This window comes from Toxotes jaculatrix, chromosome 7 (genome assembly GCF_017976425.1).
Source record: "Toxotes jaculatrix isolate fToxJac2 chromosome 7, fToxJac2.pri, whole genome shotgun sequence".
Lineage (NCBI taxonomy): Eukaryota > Metazoa > Chordata > Actinopteri > Toxotidae > Toxotes > Toxotes jaculatrix.
The window spans coordinates 3880878-3893361 of NC_054400.1; the positions used below are offsets into that span (position 1 = coordinate 3880878).

Genomic DNA, 12484 nt, shown 5'->3' on the forward strand with positions numbered 1-12484 from the left:
TCACATACTCATTACACCACCACCACCATGTTTCTGACTTTAAGCTCTGATTCCCACTCAATTGTTTCTCTTCAGTCCATCATCCTATTGCATTTCTTTAAACGTATGGGTCCAAAAACATCTGACAGATGTTCACGATTTACTTAAATATACAGATACATCATTGACTCTCATTAGATTAGATTCCCAACTGACAGACTTATGTGGTGAATAAATGATGGTACTTGGTTTAATTTGTTTGGCTTCACTGCAACTGATTTACTCTGGATGCTTATTAGTGTCTCCGATTAAATATCACTGTACCTCCCTACAGCAGCTACTATTGTCTGTGGTACTTAGTTGAAAAGAGCCAGTGGCATCAGTGTGATATTCCCCCTGGGCTTGTAGTTTTGCTGTAATATCTGAGTAGCACCCTACTAAAACATATTTACTGTAGCTCTTTTTTCATGATGGCTGATACACGGCTACACGGTGAATTAATTTACTAAGCTTGACTGAGCTGAAACTGAATTAACCTCCACACCGGTCAGTCGGCCAGCCGAGTGGATTTATAGGCGGGGAGTGAAGCGAGGTGAAACACATAGACACCAAATTAAAATCCCTGCTGCCAAAAGGAGTAGAGGGAGGGGGGTGAAAAGTTACCAATTAAAAAGCAGGCGTTCACACTGCACTCAATCACCCAGTCCAGATAAATAAATGCTACAAGTCATTGGCTCAGGTCTTGGTGCTGTAAGCTAACTGAAAGCAGGATTACACACTGAGTTTAATTGCCTCTATAGCATAAGGTAATAATGATAGATTGTAATGCAGTAATAAAGTATGCAATTTAATACATTAAACATTTCTATTAGTCTGACTCCTCTTCATAAACACACCCATTAACAGGTTGTAGAGTGGAAGCAGCAGACAAACTGTGTTCCTATGAAAAGATTAGGTTTTTCAGTCAATACCTGCCATTTAATAACAGGAAGAAAAAAATACAGAAACAGAAATTTTACATTATGAAAATAAAAAAGGGAAATACAGGATTTGTTTTTACTGCAATACTGGCTCACACCACCACAGGGAGCCACTGAGCTGGAAATAATTAAATGGGTGGGGGGGGGGGGGTGGGGGGGGGGCAGAGGTCATGGTCACACCACTGGATGGATGGATGGATCAATTTCATAATATCTAATGGTAGATAAACTCTGAGTCTAATAAAAGGGACATATTTTGATGGTGATAAAATGACAGACAAAACTTAATTTTGTAGTATATTATCACTTACTATGGAGTATCAACAGTGGTGGAAGGATCAAGCAGCAGCACCACATCTTTAATAAACCCCATTGCAAGTAAAGGCCCTTGCTTCAAAATGTTACTTAAGAAAAAGTACTGGCAACAAAATGTACTTAAAATATAAAAAGTAAAAGTACTCATTGAGCAGACTGGCCTCTGTCGGTGATTATATTACTGGGTCAATATTGTTGATGCAATAGCCTGATACTATAATTTTAATTGTTCATATACTTTTTGGGAGATTAATCTATAAGCACTCATAGATTCAACTTTATCAACTGATCATATGTAAAGTCTTAATCTGAAAAGTAATGAGTAAAAAAGTCTAATATTTAGCTGAAGTAGAATGGATTTAGAAATACTTGACTAGATGTACTTAAAGATGTAAGGCTTGAGGAGATCAGTCAAACTTTAGACTAAACACACACAAATCAACGATAAAAGTAGAAATGCCAAATGTTCAGTTGAAGATTTTCGAGCAGTCCCTGAAGGCATCATTGCCTAGCAACAACGTAGCTAGTTTAGTTTCTCGGCTGGCCCTAAGCGTAAACTTTAGCAAACTTTATCTGACAACATGCCAAAAAAGAAGGATAAGAAAAGCAGTGGAAAACAAGACGAGGACCAGAAAACACCGAAAAAGGAGACTCCTGCAGATAAAAACGGTTCTGGCGACAAAGAGAGGGATTTGTACCTGATTCAGATACGATATTTGAACGAGCAGTTGGAGAGGTAATGTTACGCTGAAGCAGACGCTGTTTTCTTTTTAAGAAAATAAACCAGTCCGCTTTTCTTAATTCGCAGAATGGCTTATGTTTATCCATGCAAGCAGATAGCGGACAACTGTGTTACAGTCTCCTTTCTTAGATTTGGAAAAGTCAACAAACAAAACAACTCAAGAAAAACTTCAGCGCAACTTTTACGTCATTTGCGCAGCACTTTCGCTGTTTAGTTGTTATGCTAACTTGCCTTTTGCTAGCCAGGCAACCACTTTAAGTTCAGCCAGTATAACTAGTGATCCTAGCTACAACACATAACGGAACTAAATCAGTTAATCTTTCAAAATGTTAAAACACAGACCTTCACAGACTGATTCACCTGTTCCCTGGAGCAGTCCTGGACGGAGTGTGAGACAATGGGTTCCTTGGCACAGATTTGTAAAAGGCCCCCTGCCACTCTTATATAGGAGCAAGACATCCACCTAATTATTATTTTCATTATCAGTCAATTTGTAGATTATTGTTGTAATGTCAAAAAAAAGTGTGTTAGGGTTAGGGGTTTGGGTTGTACGATATGTTTTAGCATGTACTACAAGAATAATTAAAGTTTAAGACTTTTTCCTTAAACTTTAACCCGTGTCCCTCTTCCTCCACCAGATATCAGCTGAAATCTGATGAACTAGAGAGGCAGAAGAAGGACTTAAACTTACAGTACAATGTACTGGAGAAAGAGAAAAAGAACATTGTTGAGTTTCTGAAACGCTCCCTGTTGGAGAAGGAGGATGAGGTGGAGGAGCTGTCGGAGCGCCTGGAGAGTCAGCAGCAGGCTGCCGATAAGGACAGAGACGCCCTGCAGCTGCAGCACAGCCAGCTGAGGCAAGAGCTTCAAGTCCGGATAGAAAAACTCACTGAGGAGAACACAACACTTGGTGAGAGTGAACATTTCTGTGGGTTAAACCAGAGTCGAGTCCAGCTCTTACTGTAGCACGTTGAAATTCTTTGAAATTAGTGCATTAATCTATGCCACTCAGATAGCTATTATAGCTCAGTGGTTAATTAAAACCTCAGTGAGCGAAAAAATTGCAGAAGAACTGTATGTAAAGAAAACTGGACTCTTAGAGTAATGTAGACCCTCCTCTTCTTTCGTCCTTCCAGCGGCAAGACTGGCTAGTCTGGAGGAGTTTCAGAAGCAGAAGGAGCAGGTGATGTCCAACATGGAGTCTCTGGAGAAGCAGCTGGCCAATCAGAAGGAGGAGCACAAAGCTGACATCCACAACCTGGAGATGAAAGCACTGCTGGAAAAGAGGAGGTTAGGTTTGGGTTTCCATCTGTGATTGTTACGATTATAGCCTATAATTAATTATAATTAATGTCCAGGCAGTCATTTGAATTCAAGTGTAGAAAACCCATTATGCACAGGGCTAAATGTCCAAGAATTCTCACAAGGCTTCAATAGGGTGTTAATAGTCTCTAAACTACATACTTGAATTATTCACCCTTGACTGTGTGACGAGCTCATTATTGAAAATGTCCTTTATGTTCACCTGTCTCTCTCCCCTCTCCTGTTCCCTGACAAAAGATTGGAGACAGAGATGGAGAGCCACGTGGCGGCCATGGCAGCAGAGGTGCAGCACCTGGTGAACCAGAAGGTCCCCGAGACGACCAGGTTGGCCCTTCAGGAGAACACAGAGGTGAAGGCTCAGTTCAACCAGCTGTCAGAGCAGACTCAGGTCCTGATGAAGGAGAACTCTGCCCTGCAGGACCGTAAAAGTCAACTCAGCGTGGACGTGGACATCCTGGAGCAAATGCTCAGCGAGCTGTCCCGCAAGAGTTGCATCCGCAAGAAGGTAAGAGGGAAGACTTTGGCCCAGTATATGAGCAAATGCAGTGGATGGTTGTGCTGTAGAACAGATAAACACTTTATGATGTTTGCACACTTGAGCTGTATGACTTTTTAATTGTAACATGTATTCAAGTAATCTCAAAAAATGCATTGCAGCTTGGTTCTATGAGGTTCTACAGTGTGTTCTGTCCTAGCACAGAACCTTCATATCATTTTGACACATCATTTAACACATCAGAGGTTAGCAAATATGACTGAACGTACAAATTTATGGGGCCTTTAAAGATGGTTGTTTCAGAATGTCTTTGTCCGGCACCTTGCTCAGAAGTAAAATGATAGAAAAATTAGGATACAGAGAATACACAATTTCAGAGTGCCATGGCAGTAGCTGAGCACATTCATGCTTCCCTGATTTTTGAAATCAAAAACACATGATTAAAAACATTCAATATCTTCTCTCCGTCAGGTGGTTGAGCAGCTGACAGAGAAGTGTCAGCAGCTGCAGGCGGAGCTGAAGGTCTGCAGGCAGGAGCATCAGCAGCTTCAGACTGAGCACAAAGGCATCCTGGCTGAGATGGAGGCACTGAGGTCAAAGTTCACTCTGTCTCTGCTGTCCATACCACTGAGTCATTTTGTCCAAGTTCACTTTCTTTTTAGTGAGAAGAATAATTGAAGTAGTAGAAGTAAAAGTAAAAGGCTGAGTCCCCTCGACTTTACCAAGCTTTATAGTGAGTTTCAGCTCACAGCCCAGTTCATGCTATCTGAAATAAAGCTGTAATAATATCTGGAGGGAAACAGTATAAAGCTACCTCAGGGGGCATCCGGACTTGAACCAGAGACCTCTTGATCTGCAGTCAAATGCTCTACCACTGAGCTATACCCCCACTGGTGATGACTGTGCCGCCATCGCTGTGTTTATTTTAGACAGGACCGGTCCTCACTGTCTGCACAGTGCAGTACAAACAGAGCTGAGGTGAGTCAGCTGGAGGCAGAGCTACAGGAGGAGAGGAGGAGGAGCAACAGGATGAAGAGCATCATACAGGAAGCAGTTATCGCTCTCAGACAAGCCCTGATGGTAAAACAACAGTCCTGATCCTAAACGCCCTACATCAAGACACAAACATGTTCAAGAGAAGTGAAACAACTTCCATAAATCACCACTGTAACTTTACAAAAGTCTGTCCAGTACGTCCGTATGATGATGTGATCATGCTGATTCAGTTTACACACCATGATCCATATCATCAAAAGCAGCTGAACTGCTAACGAAAACACTCCTCAAACATTTTTACGGCTAAGCTAATTCACTCTTGCTCATTAAAGTAGAAGCAGGAGTGTAAGAAGATTTGAAACACAGAATAGGCATAATGGCGATGTGTTCCCTGCAGGAGGCACCTACCGAGCAGGACTCGGAGGCGGACTTCAGTGTTGTCAGGTGGAAGCAGCTGATGCAGAGGCTGCTGGTGGTCTTGGACAGACCCATACTCACCCACTCCTCTGCTGAGAAACTGAATGAGCTGCAGACCCCTGACCCTGCAGCAGCAAGGTAATAAAATCACCCGGTCACTGGATAATGTCTGTTGTGCGTATCCACCATGTTTTAGCTTTTTGAAGGGCTGTGAATGGCTCTTCGATCTGCATTGTGCACCATGCTTATTGCAGCAGAATAAAACCAAACTGAGTGTGAGTTGGAGCACTCCATCTTTGTGTCCATCATCCTGTTTCTTGTGTCTTTACAGAGCAGTGACTCTGGATCCAGCTTTGAGCTTCCACTTTCAGACAACCCGCAACAGGCCGGGAGATCTCAGCTTTGTATCCCCTCCTGCATCAAAACAGAAACATGTTCTCTCCAGGACAGGAGCTGGATCCATCCTGCCTCTGCACAGGTTTGTCAGGACTTCATAATCCAATTACTGAGTCTGCAGTGGCACAAGGTAAATACAAATAAAGATAAACATAAACATACAAAGTGTCTTATGGAAACAGAAAAAGAACTGGGAGCAAGCTCTGAAGCAAAGAAGACAAAAACAACATCACCTATAGCTCATTCTTATTTTAAATTAATGGAGACTATCATTTAATTTTAAGAACTTCAATCACCAGCTACTGGACAGAATTTTAAAGAATTAGTGGTAATTTTCACTCATTGTGCAGAAATAGGTAACACTTTCATTGTAGGTGACTTCAGTTTGTTGTTTTGGAAATTCAAACTTATTCATGTTATGCATTTTTCTGCTGTTCTTTTGTCTCAGGAAAACCTTCAGTCAGAAGACGAGCAGCTCCATCAACCTGACGGATTCAGCTGTCAGATTTTTGACCTCCAAACACTCAGCCACCAAACTCAAATGACAGTAACAACTCATTTTTAAAAAAAATTATGACATTTATACATAAAAAAATTCTACTTGTCCCTGTAAATTGATAATGTGATTCTTGTGTGTAAATTCCCCATGTTGATCAATAAAGTCTTATCTAAATTACAAATAATACGTCAGCATTGATATATTAAGTATTGAAGTGATGTCATGGAGTAAAAAGTACAAAGCAGAATTATAGAGTAGCAGAAAATACTCAGTACAAGTACCTCAGAATGGGCGGCACGGTGGTGCAGTGGTTAGCACTGTCGCCTCACAGCAAGAAGGTTCCAGGTCCGGGCTCTTCTGTGTGGAGTTTGCATGTTCTCCCTGTGCCTGCGTGGGTTCTCTCCGGGTACTCCATCTCACTCCCACAATCCCAAAACATGCATGGGTTAGGTTAATTGGCTACTCTAAATTGCCCATAGGTGTGAGAGTGTGTGCTTGTGTAGACTTCTTTAAGATTTGTGGGTCATCAATGAAGATGAGACACCGATTTATATTCTTTAATCGACGTTTATTGTTATATGGCAAAGTCTCAGGCACTTCAATTCTCATTTGAAGATGAAAGTCAGTACCTTGATGAATACTAGAGGAGGACAGACAGTTTATATTACACATGGGAGACAGAGAGGAAGAACCTGGACATGAAGACAAAAAGGAGAATGACTAAACTCTAATGACCACTGTATGTACAATGAAATACACATATCTGCATTAAAAACTATACTTTGATAAATATATAACTTCATGGATCGTTAAGTAGTAATAGGAAATATTCAAAATACTGTGATTCTTCTTTTTAAATAGATACAAAGGATTTGTATAAAAGTACAGTTTCTCCAGTCTAGGTCACATCTACTTATTGATGCATTCATCTGAGCTGGGAGCGCATATTTGAGACAGGGATGTCGAGGCGAGCAATATATACAGGGAATTTTTCCTCTAACACGTGGGTGAATTATTCTCCATCTACCTACTCTGATGCGCTCAAAAAAAAAAGAAAAATTAATCACAAATGAAGTTGTTTGGTGCTCTTGAATGATCAACATTGAGCTTTAGAAATTAAAAAAAATGGTCAAATTGCAAAAAAAGGAGAAAAATCTAAAAACAAAATAAAAGAAAAGGAGGAAGTAATTGCATTTAGTAGTTGGATGTGTGTCCGTGTTGGTCTGAACTCCAGTGGTTTGCTGATTATTTGAGACATTTCCGCCTGAATCTGATGGGACTTGAGGCACCAGTTGGTTACATTCATATTCAAAGGGCACTTTGGGCTCGTCATGGAGGCGAGAAGTGTGCATATAAATAAAAAATACTTCCAGAGATCTCATTGGTTGGTTGGTTGGTTGGTTGGTTAGTTAGTTGGTTGGTTGGTGCTTGGGATTAAGTCCCCTCATCCAGCTGTGGGTAAGGCATCGTTCAGCGTGGACCAGTAGCAGCGCAGAGTTTCTGGGCAGAGGCGGGGCCTCTAATCAAACATGCCTCTCCGGCTGGGACTGGGTGACGTCTTTCTGCCGAGTCGAGGGGTTCCCTAGAAGTTAGTTGTGCACAAACACACATTTAAGTAAAGAGTTAACGGGACGAAGTAGGTTAAATGGTTTCTGGAGTTTTTCTGTATCTGAAAATCTAAGGACTGAAGGTGCTGTATTCTGTCCAGACTGTAAAGCCATAATGTGATTTGTGATTTTAGGATATATAAATAAAATCGACTCCACACTTACTGGTGACTGAGCTTTGGAGAAGTTGACATGTGCATAAAGCAACACTGCAATGTCCTTGTGTCCTGCTTCCAGAGCTATGGACAGGGCATTACTCTCATCCTGAAGGGAGAAAAAACAAAGAAAGTCACTAAAGATAAAGAGACGAAAAGACGAGCTCATCACTGATGATCTGTTACTCACGCTGTCGCTCAGCGTGGCGTCGCAGCCGGGCTGAGCCAGCAGCAGTTTGACGATCTCCACGTGGCCGTGTTCGCTGGCACACATCAGCGCCGTGGAGCCCTCGTCGTCCTGGATGTTGACGTCGGCCCCGTGAGCCAGCAGGGCCCGAACCATGTCCATCCTGCCGTGACTGACTGCCAGCATCAGCCCCGTCTGACCCGCCTGAAACGGAGACAACAGCACGGTGAGGAAACCGGTTTCACACTTTTACACCTACGTCTTCTTCAGTGAGCCATCATTTTTCCTTTCTAAAGCACACACATTCTTACGGATTCAGCCTTTAAAACTTGCAAGAAATCATCTCCACCAATCACAAGTACAAACACAAAGCTTTCTCCTAAATATCCTAAAGTAAACATCTCCATCCAGATAATAAAAACTAGGCTCCCTGATGATAACTACATCTTCCTCAAAAAGATTTTTCCACCTGAAATCTCTAGTGTCCAAAATCCAAACAGTTACATGTCTTTACCACTTGGTGTCACCAAAATACAATTTTTCCTGCTACAGGGTAAAAGCATGTGTTATTAAACTTTCTGCTGAGACTCTTGTCCACAGTTTGGTTTGAATCACAAAAAATAACCCTTTAAAATGCTGGTACATCAGCCAAGTCCACTCTGCCTCTTGTTAGCTTTAACCTGCTTTGTTTACGACCTTCATATCGTGGCTCATTGAAACCTAAAGTGCAGTAAGCTGTTGGTGCCCTGCCGCAGACTTTTGACATCTGACCCCGACCTCCAGTCACTGACCTGGCTGGCTCGGGCGTTGACGTCACCCTTGCTGAAGAGCTCTTCCACGATACGCATGTCCTTGGGAGTCTCCACGGCTGCGAGCGCTGCCAGCATGATGGGTGTGTATCCCGCCTTGTTCTGCTGATTCACGTTACACACATCTGAAACACACATTTGAACACACACGTGTTTAAAGCACTCTGAAGCACCTTATGGCCATACTTTTTCATCATGGGTGGTCTCGGTGGGATTCAAACCCTGGTACATTCTGCCTGTGATTGACTTGTCACTGTCGCTGCCTGTCAGTCAACAGCATAACAGTGTACAAGGACTTGTGTCAGACCTGTTACGCCTCAGTCGGTGACATCTCCTCCCCCACAAAAAAAACTGGGACCGTGATGCATTGTCTGGGCCTCAGAGTACTCATCCTTTACACTTTTCACAAGCAACCTTTACAGACCAGAAGCCTCGCAAAGAGACAAGACATCAGAGCCTGGATGGGAGGGAGGCGGGTATGAGGGTGGCTGCCTCTCCACTGAGGGGAGGAGAGGTCTAAGGAACTGGGACGGTGGGAGGACAAAGGCTACAATGGGAACAGGGGGGTGGATATGCTGTCACATGGCACAAGGACACAAAAGGCCGAGGAGACAAAAGGCTTTTAGAGCAGCGAGTGGCTGGGACCTCATCACAGTCTATTGAGCCTTCAGAGAGATCGCTGGGCGGATGTATCGAGGAGGACTGCATGTGTGTGGATGAAACCTGCCCAAGCGCGTTAAAAACACGTTTCTGCTCTTCCTATCTGGCTTTTGCGTTGAGCAGCTCACAACACACGTCCGACACTAGTGTCCGATTTCCTCTTTCTTTTTTCCGCAATTTTCTATTCCACGACAACTGGGCAAACTCCATTTCCTGAACAAGACTGTTTCATACAATTTAAAGCTACCATTTGAAATTCTTTTGTCAGCTGCTGTTTCCAAAGTCTTAACTAGTCGCTTTCCTCATTTCAGGCTTACAGAGACATCCCGTAGCTCTCACCTGCATCCAGCAGCTTCTTCACCACCTGAAAGTTGGAGTGCGACACGCTGTAGTGCAGCGCCGTGTTGCCGTTGCCGTCGGCCATATTGACGATGTGGCGCAGCACGGCCGGCGAGATGGCCCCAAAGGCCTCCAGATAGTCGTTCACCATGGCCGCCACCGCCGCCTTCTGGCTGGACACACGGAACCACTCGTGTTGCACCGTGTTCAGACAGGCTCTCTAAAAACACCAGTATCAATTATCACAGGTAAATACATGTTACAAAACCAATGGGACCTGAGACTGCCAACGTTTATGGCTTCTCTATGTTTTCCATAAAATACTGTTTAAGGAACTATAAACTACAGTAGATTTTAGTATAGATTTTAATGAACAGGACAAGAGCAGAAATGAGACAGTCTCCTCACCAGATCTTTACTGCTCACAGCCTTTGGGTCACTGAGGTGAGTTTTGAGAACGTTGCACGCAGCCAGCATCTTCTCACTTAGCTCATACCTTTGAAAATCGGTCAAACACAATAACAAACCATTATTTTAAAAGTCAAATAGCTTCAATGCTATTTGCTGCATTTAATTTAAAAAGTGTTCCATATTACAAAATTTCAGATGATTACATCCCACATTAATATGAAAGGAAAAATAGAGAAAATAAGTATAACTGCAGCTGGTTTTATCAGATTGTGCAACAATCATTTAACTTGTTAGGGCACTGCATGTATAAATGATTATTATCATTCATGCCGATGAAGTTTTATTCTATTTCATTTAAATGCTCTGTAGTTCTGCACATATTCATTATAGCTGCGCTGAATTTAATTTTCATGAACCCACCTCTCTCTTGTCTCCTGCTTCTCTGAACTTTCCTCTTCATCCTTCTTAACCACATCCTCGGCTCCCTCAGGCTGGAAATCCTCCCTGGTGTTCTTTCCCTCCACATTCTTAGCTTCCTCCTTTCCTCCGAACTCCTTCTCCTCATCCTCTTCGTCCTCTTCATCCGACCCAGAGGAGCTGCTGTCCTCTGAGCTGGAGTCGTCACTTGACGTAGTCTCATACCTGGGCCACACGGGGGCGACACAGGCGCAGAAACTTGAGGACTCAGGTGTTGGGATGCAGCTCAGATTTCATGACATGACAAAACCACCATGATAAAAACATGTGACAGGCATCTTAAAATGCAGAGTAAAGGATAATCCAGTTAAATATTCACGATAACAATTAGTTCAAACAGGATTGCCCGTGAAGATATTCTTCAACTCACCCTCCGTTCACCCCGACAAACTGCAGGTTCTTCTTGGTGCCGTTGGAGTCGGGTCGGCCATCTTTCTTCTTCATTATGGATTTCAGGGTGTTCTGACTGCATGGCTGCCCTGTAGGCCAGATAAGTGAACACAGCAGAGCCATTACACTGTAGCTGATCACAAAGTGGCAACATCACAGTAAATGGGACATTCATCTGGAGTTTATAGATGATAAAAGTGAGACACACTGTTTTCACCTGTCTTGGTTTCTTTTTCTTTTAGTTTGCTGTATTTTTTCCTCTAATTTTCTCATATTTTTAATTAACATTCTCCTCATAAAGTCTCATAACTCTTCCTTAATTATAGGAGACAGTTTTTGCCTTTGCACCCCTCTCCTGCAACGTTAAAAAGCATCCTGAAGCTAACAACAACATAACAAGCCTGGTCAGCCCATTACAAATCACTGATAGAGTCTGAATGGTCCACTAAAGTTCTCTGACATGATCAAGAGCTTTGGCAGAGAGGAAAGTAACCATTAAGTGTCTGTCTCATGTTCATTGGAAGTTTCCCCAAACCCTGAGGTATCTCAGTTATTTTAAGTACAGGCCTCGAAAACCAAAATACCAGCAGAGAGAGCCAGAACACTCAGCACATCTGCCAAGACTTGCCCCGATGGAGGGGCCTCTCTTACTGCTTCGGGGGACGACTGAGAGAGAGCGATTGTGCGTGTGTGCTCATGCAGCAACATGTATGCAGTTGCATGTGTATACACTGGCGTGTGTGAGCTCAGTAGCAACAGAGTCGTTCAGCACGTTTCCCGTGTTTTGACAGGTGGGAGCATGAGCGGCGTGAGGAGCTCGACCGGCGGAATCCAGGCTGATGATGATGTTTGTCGCCATGTTCTTCCTGTTGCCCGGTTTATATATGAGGTATGTGTGAAGTCCATACAGATAATGGCATTCAAGCACCTTTTAAGGCAGAATCACTGTGAAAAAAGAATAGCCCTGAACATCTGCTGCTATTCCTAAACCAAGTGTAATACCATCACTTTGCCACTGAAGAATGTTGTCAATGTTCTGTTTAGAGAATGTATTTTTAGCTAGCAAACCACAGCCTAAACATCAGGTCAGAGAACTCGGTGCAAAGGAATCAGATTTACACACTGACCCAGCTCAGTCAGTGTTTTCGATTTTTTTGGGGCTCTGTCTGGGCTCCACCACGCTGGGTTTAAATTAAGCCGAAATAAATTGAATTTTTATATTTTCTATTTTTCCGTATTCTGTGCTGTTCGTCTATACTCAGTTGCTGCCTAGTGTAGTTTTCACCACAGCTAGAAGATATGTGGT

At 42.9% G+C, this 12484-nt stretch overlaps 2 protein-coding genes and 1 non-coding gene across 5 annotated transcripts in view; 1 reads left to right on the forward strand and 2 right to left on the reverse strand.

Moving 5' to 3' along the window:
• The first annotated feature begins 1855 nt into the window (after positions 1-1855).
• Positions 1856-6189, forward strand: cfap157 (cilia and flagella associated protein 157). Its single transcript, XM_041042865.1, has 9 exons — positions 1856-2010; positions 2655-2926; positions 3153-3306; positions 3577-3844; positions 4307-4428; positions 4765-4915; positions 5232-5386; positions 5580-5726; positions 6093-6189. The coding sequence occupies exons 1-9, from the start codon at positions 1856-1858 to the stop codon at positions 6187-6189; spliced, it is 1521 nt and encodes a 506-aa protein (XP_040898799.1).
• On the reverse strand, positions 4653-4724 carry trnac-gca. The gene has a single exon. It is a non-coding gene; the product is annotated as a tRNA-Cys (tRNA).
• Positions 6190-6700: 511 nt separating the features above from the next.
• Positions 6701-12484, reverse strand: part of kank1a (KN motif and ankyrin repeat domains 1a) — a 44641-nt gene continuing 38857 nt past the window's right edge. For all 3 annotated transcript variants that reach the window (XM_041041856.1, XM_041041858.1, XM_041041859.1), the window contains exons 5-12: positions 11159-11267; positions 10732-10953; positions 10309-10396; positions 9901-10120; positions 8884-9026; positions 8096-8296; positions 7916-8014; positions 6701-7725 (exon numbers count right to left, since the gene is read on the reverse strand). In XM_041041856.1, coding sequence (XP_040897790.1) covers positions 7663-7725; positions 7916-8014; positions 8096-8296; positions 8884-9026; positions 9901-10120; positions 10309-10396; positions 10732-10953; positions 11159-11267 — 1145 coding nt within the window. In that variant the 3' untranslated portion in view covers positions 6701-7662. The remainder of the gene's footprint in view (positions 7726-7915; positions 8015-8095; positions 8297-8883; positions 9027-9900; positions 10121-10308; positions 10397-10731; positions 10954-11158; positions 11268-12484) is intronic.

Excerpts from the sequence above, each read along its gene's own strand:
- cfap157 (XM_041042865.1), top strand. The coding sequence starts at position 1,856 with ATGCCAAAAAAGAAGGATAAGAAAAGCAGTGGAAAACAAGACGAGGAC. Across the intron at positions 2,011-2,654 it reads TTGAACGAGCAGTTGGAGAG|ATATCAGCTGAAATCTGATG; the intron begins GTAATGTTACGC and ends TTCCTCCACCAG. Across the intron at positions 3,845-4,306 it reads AGAGTTGCATCCGCAAGAAG|GTGGTTGAGCAGCTGACAGA; the intron begins GTAAGAGGGAAG and ends TCTCTCCGTCAG.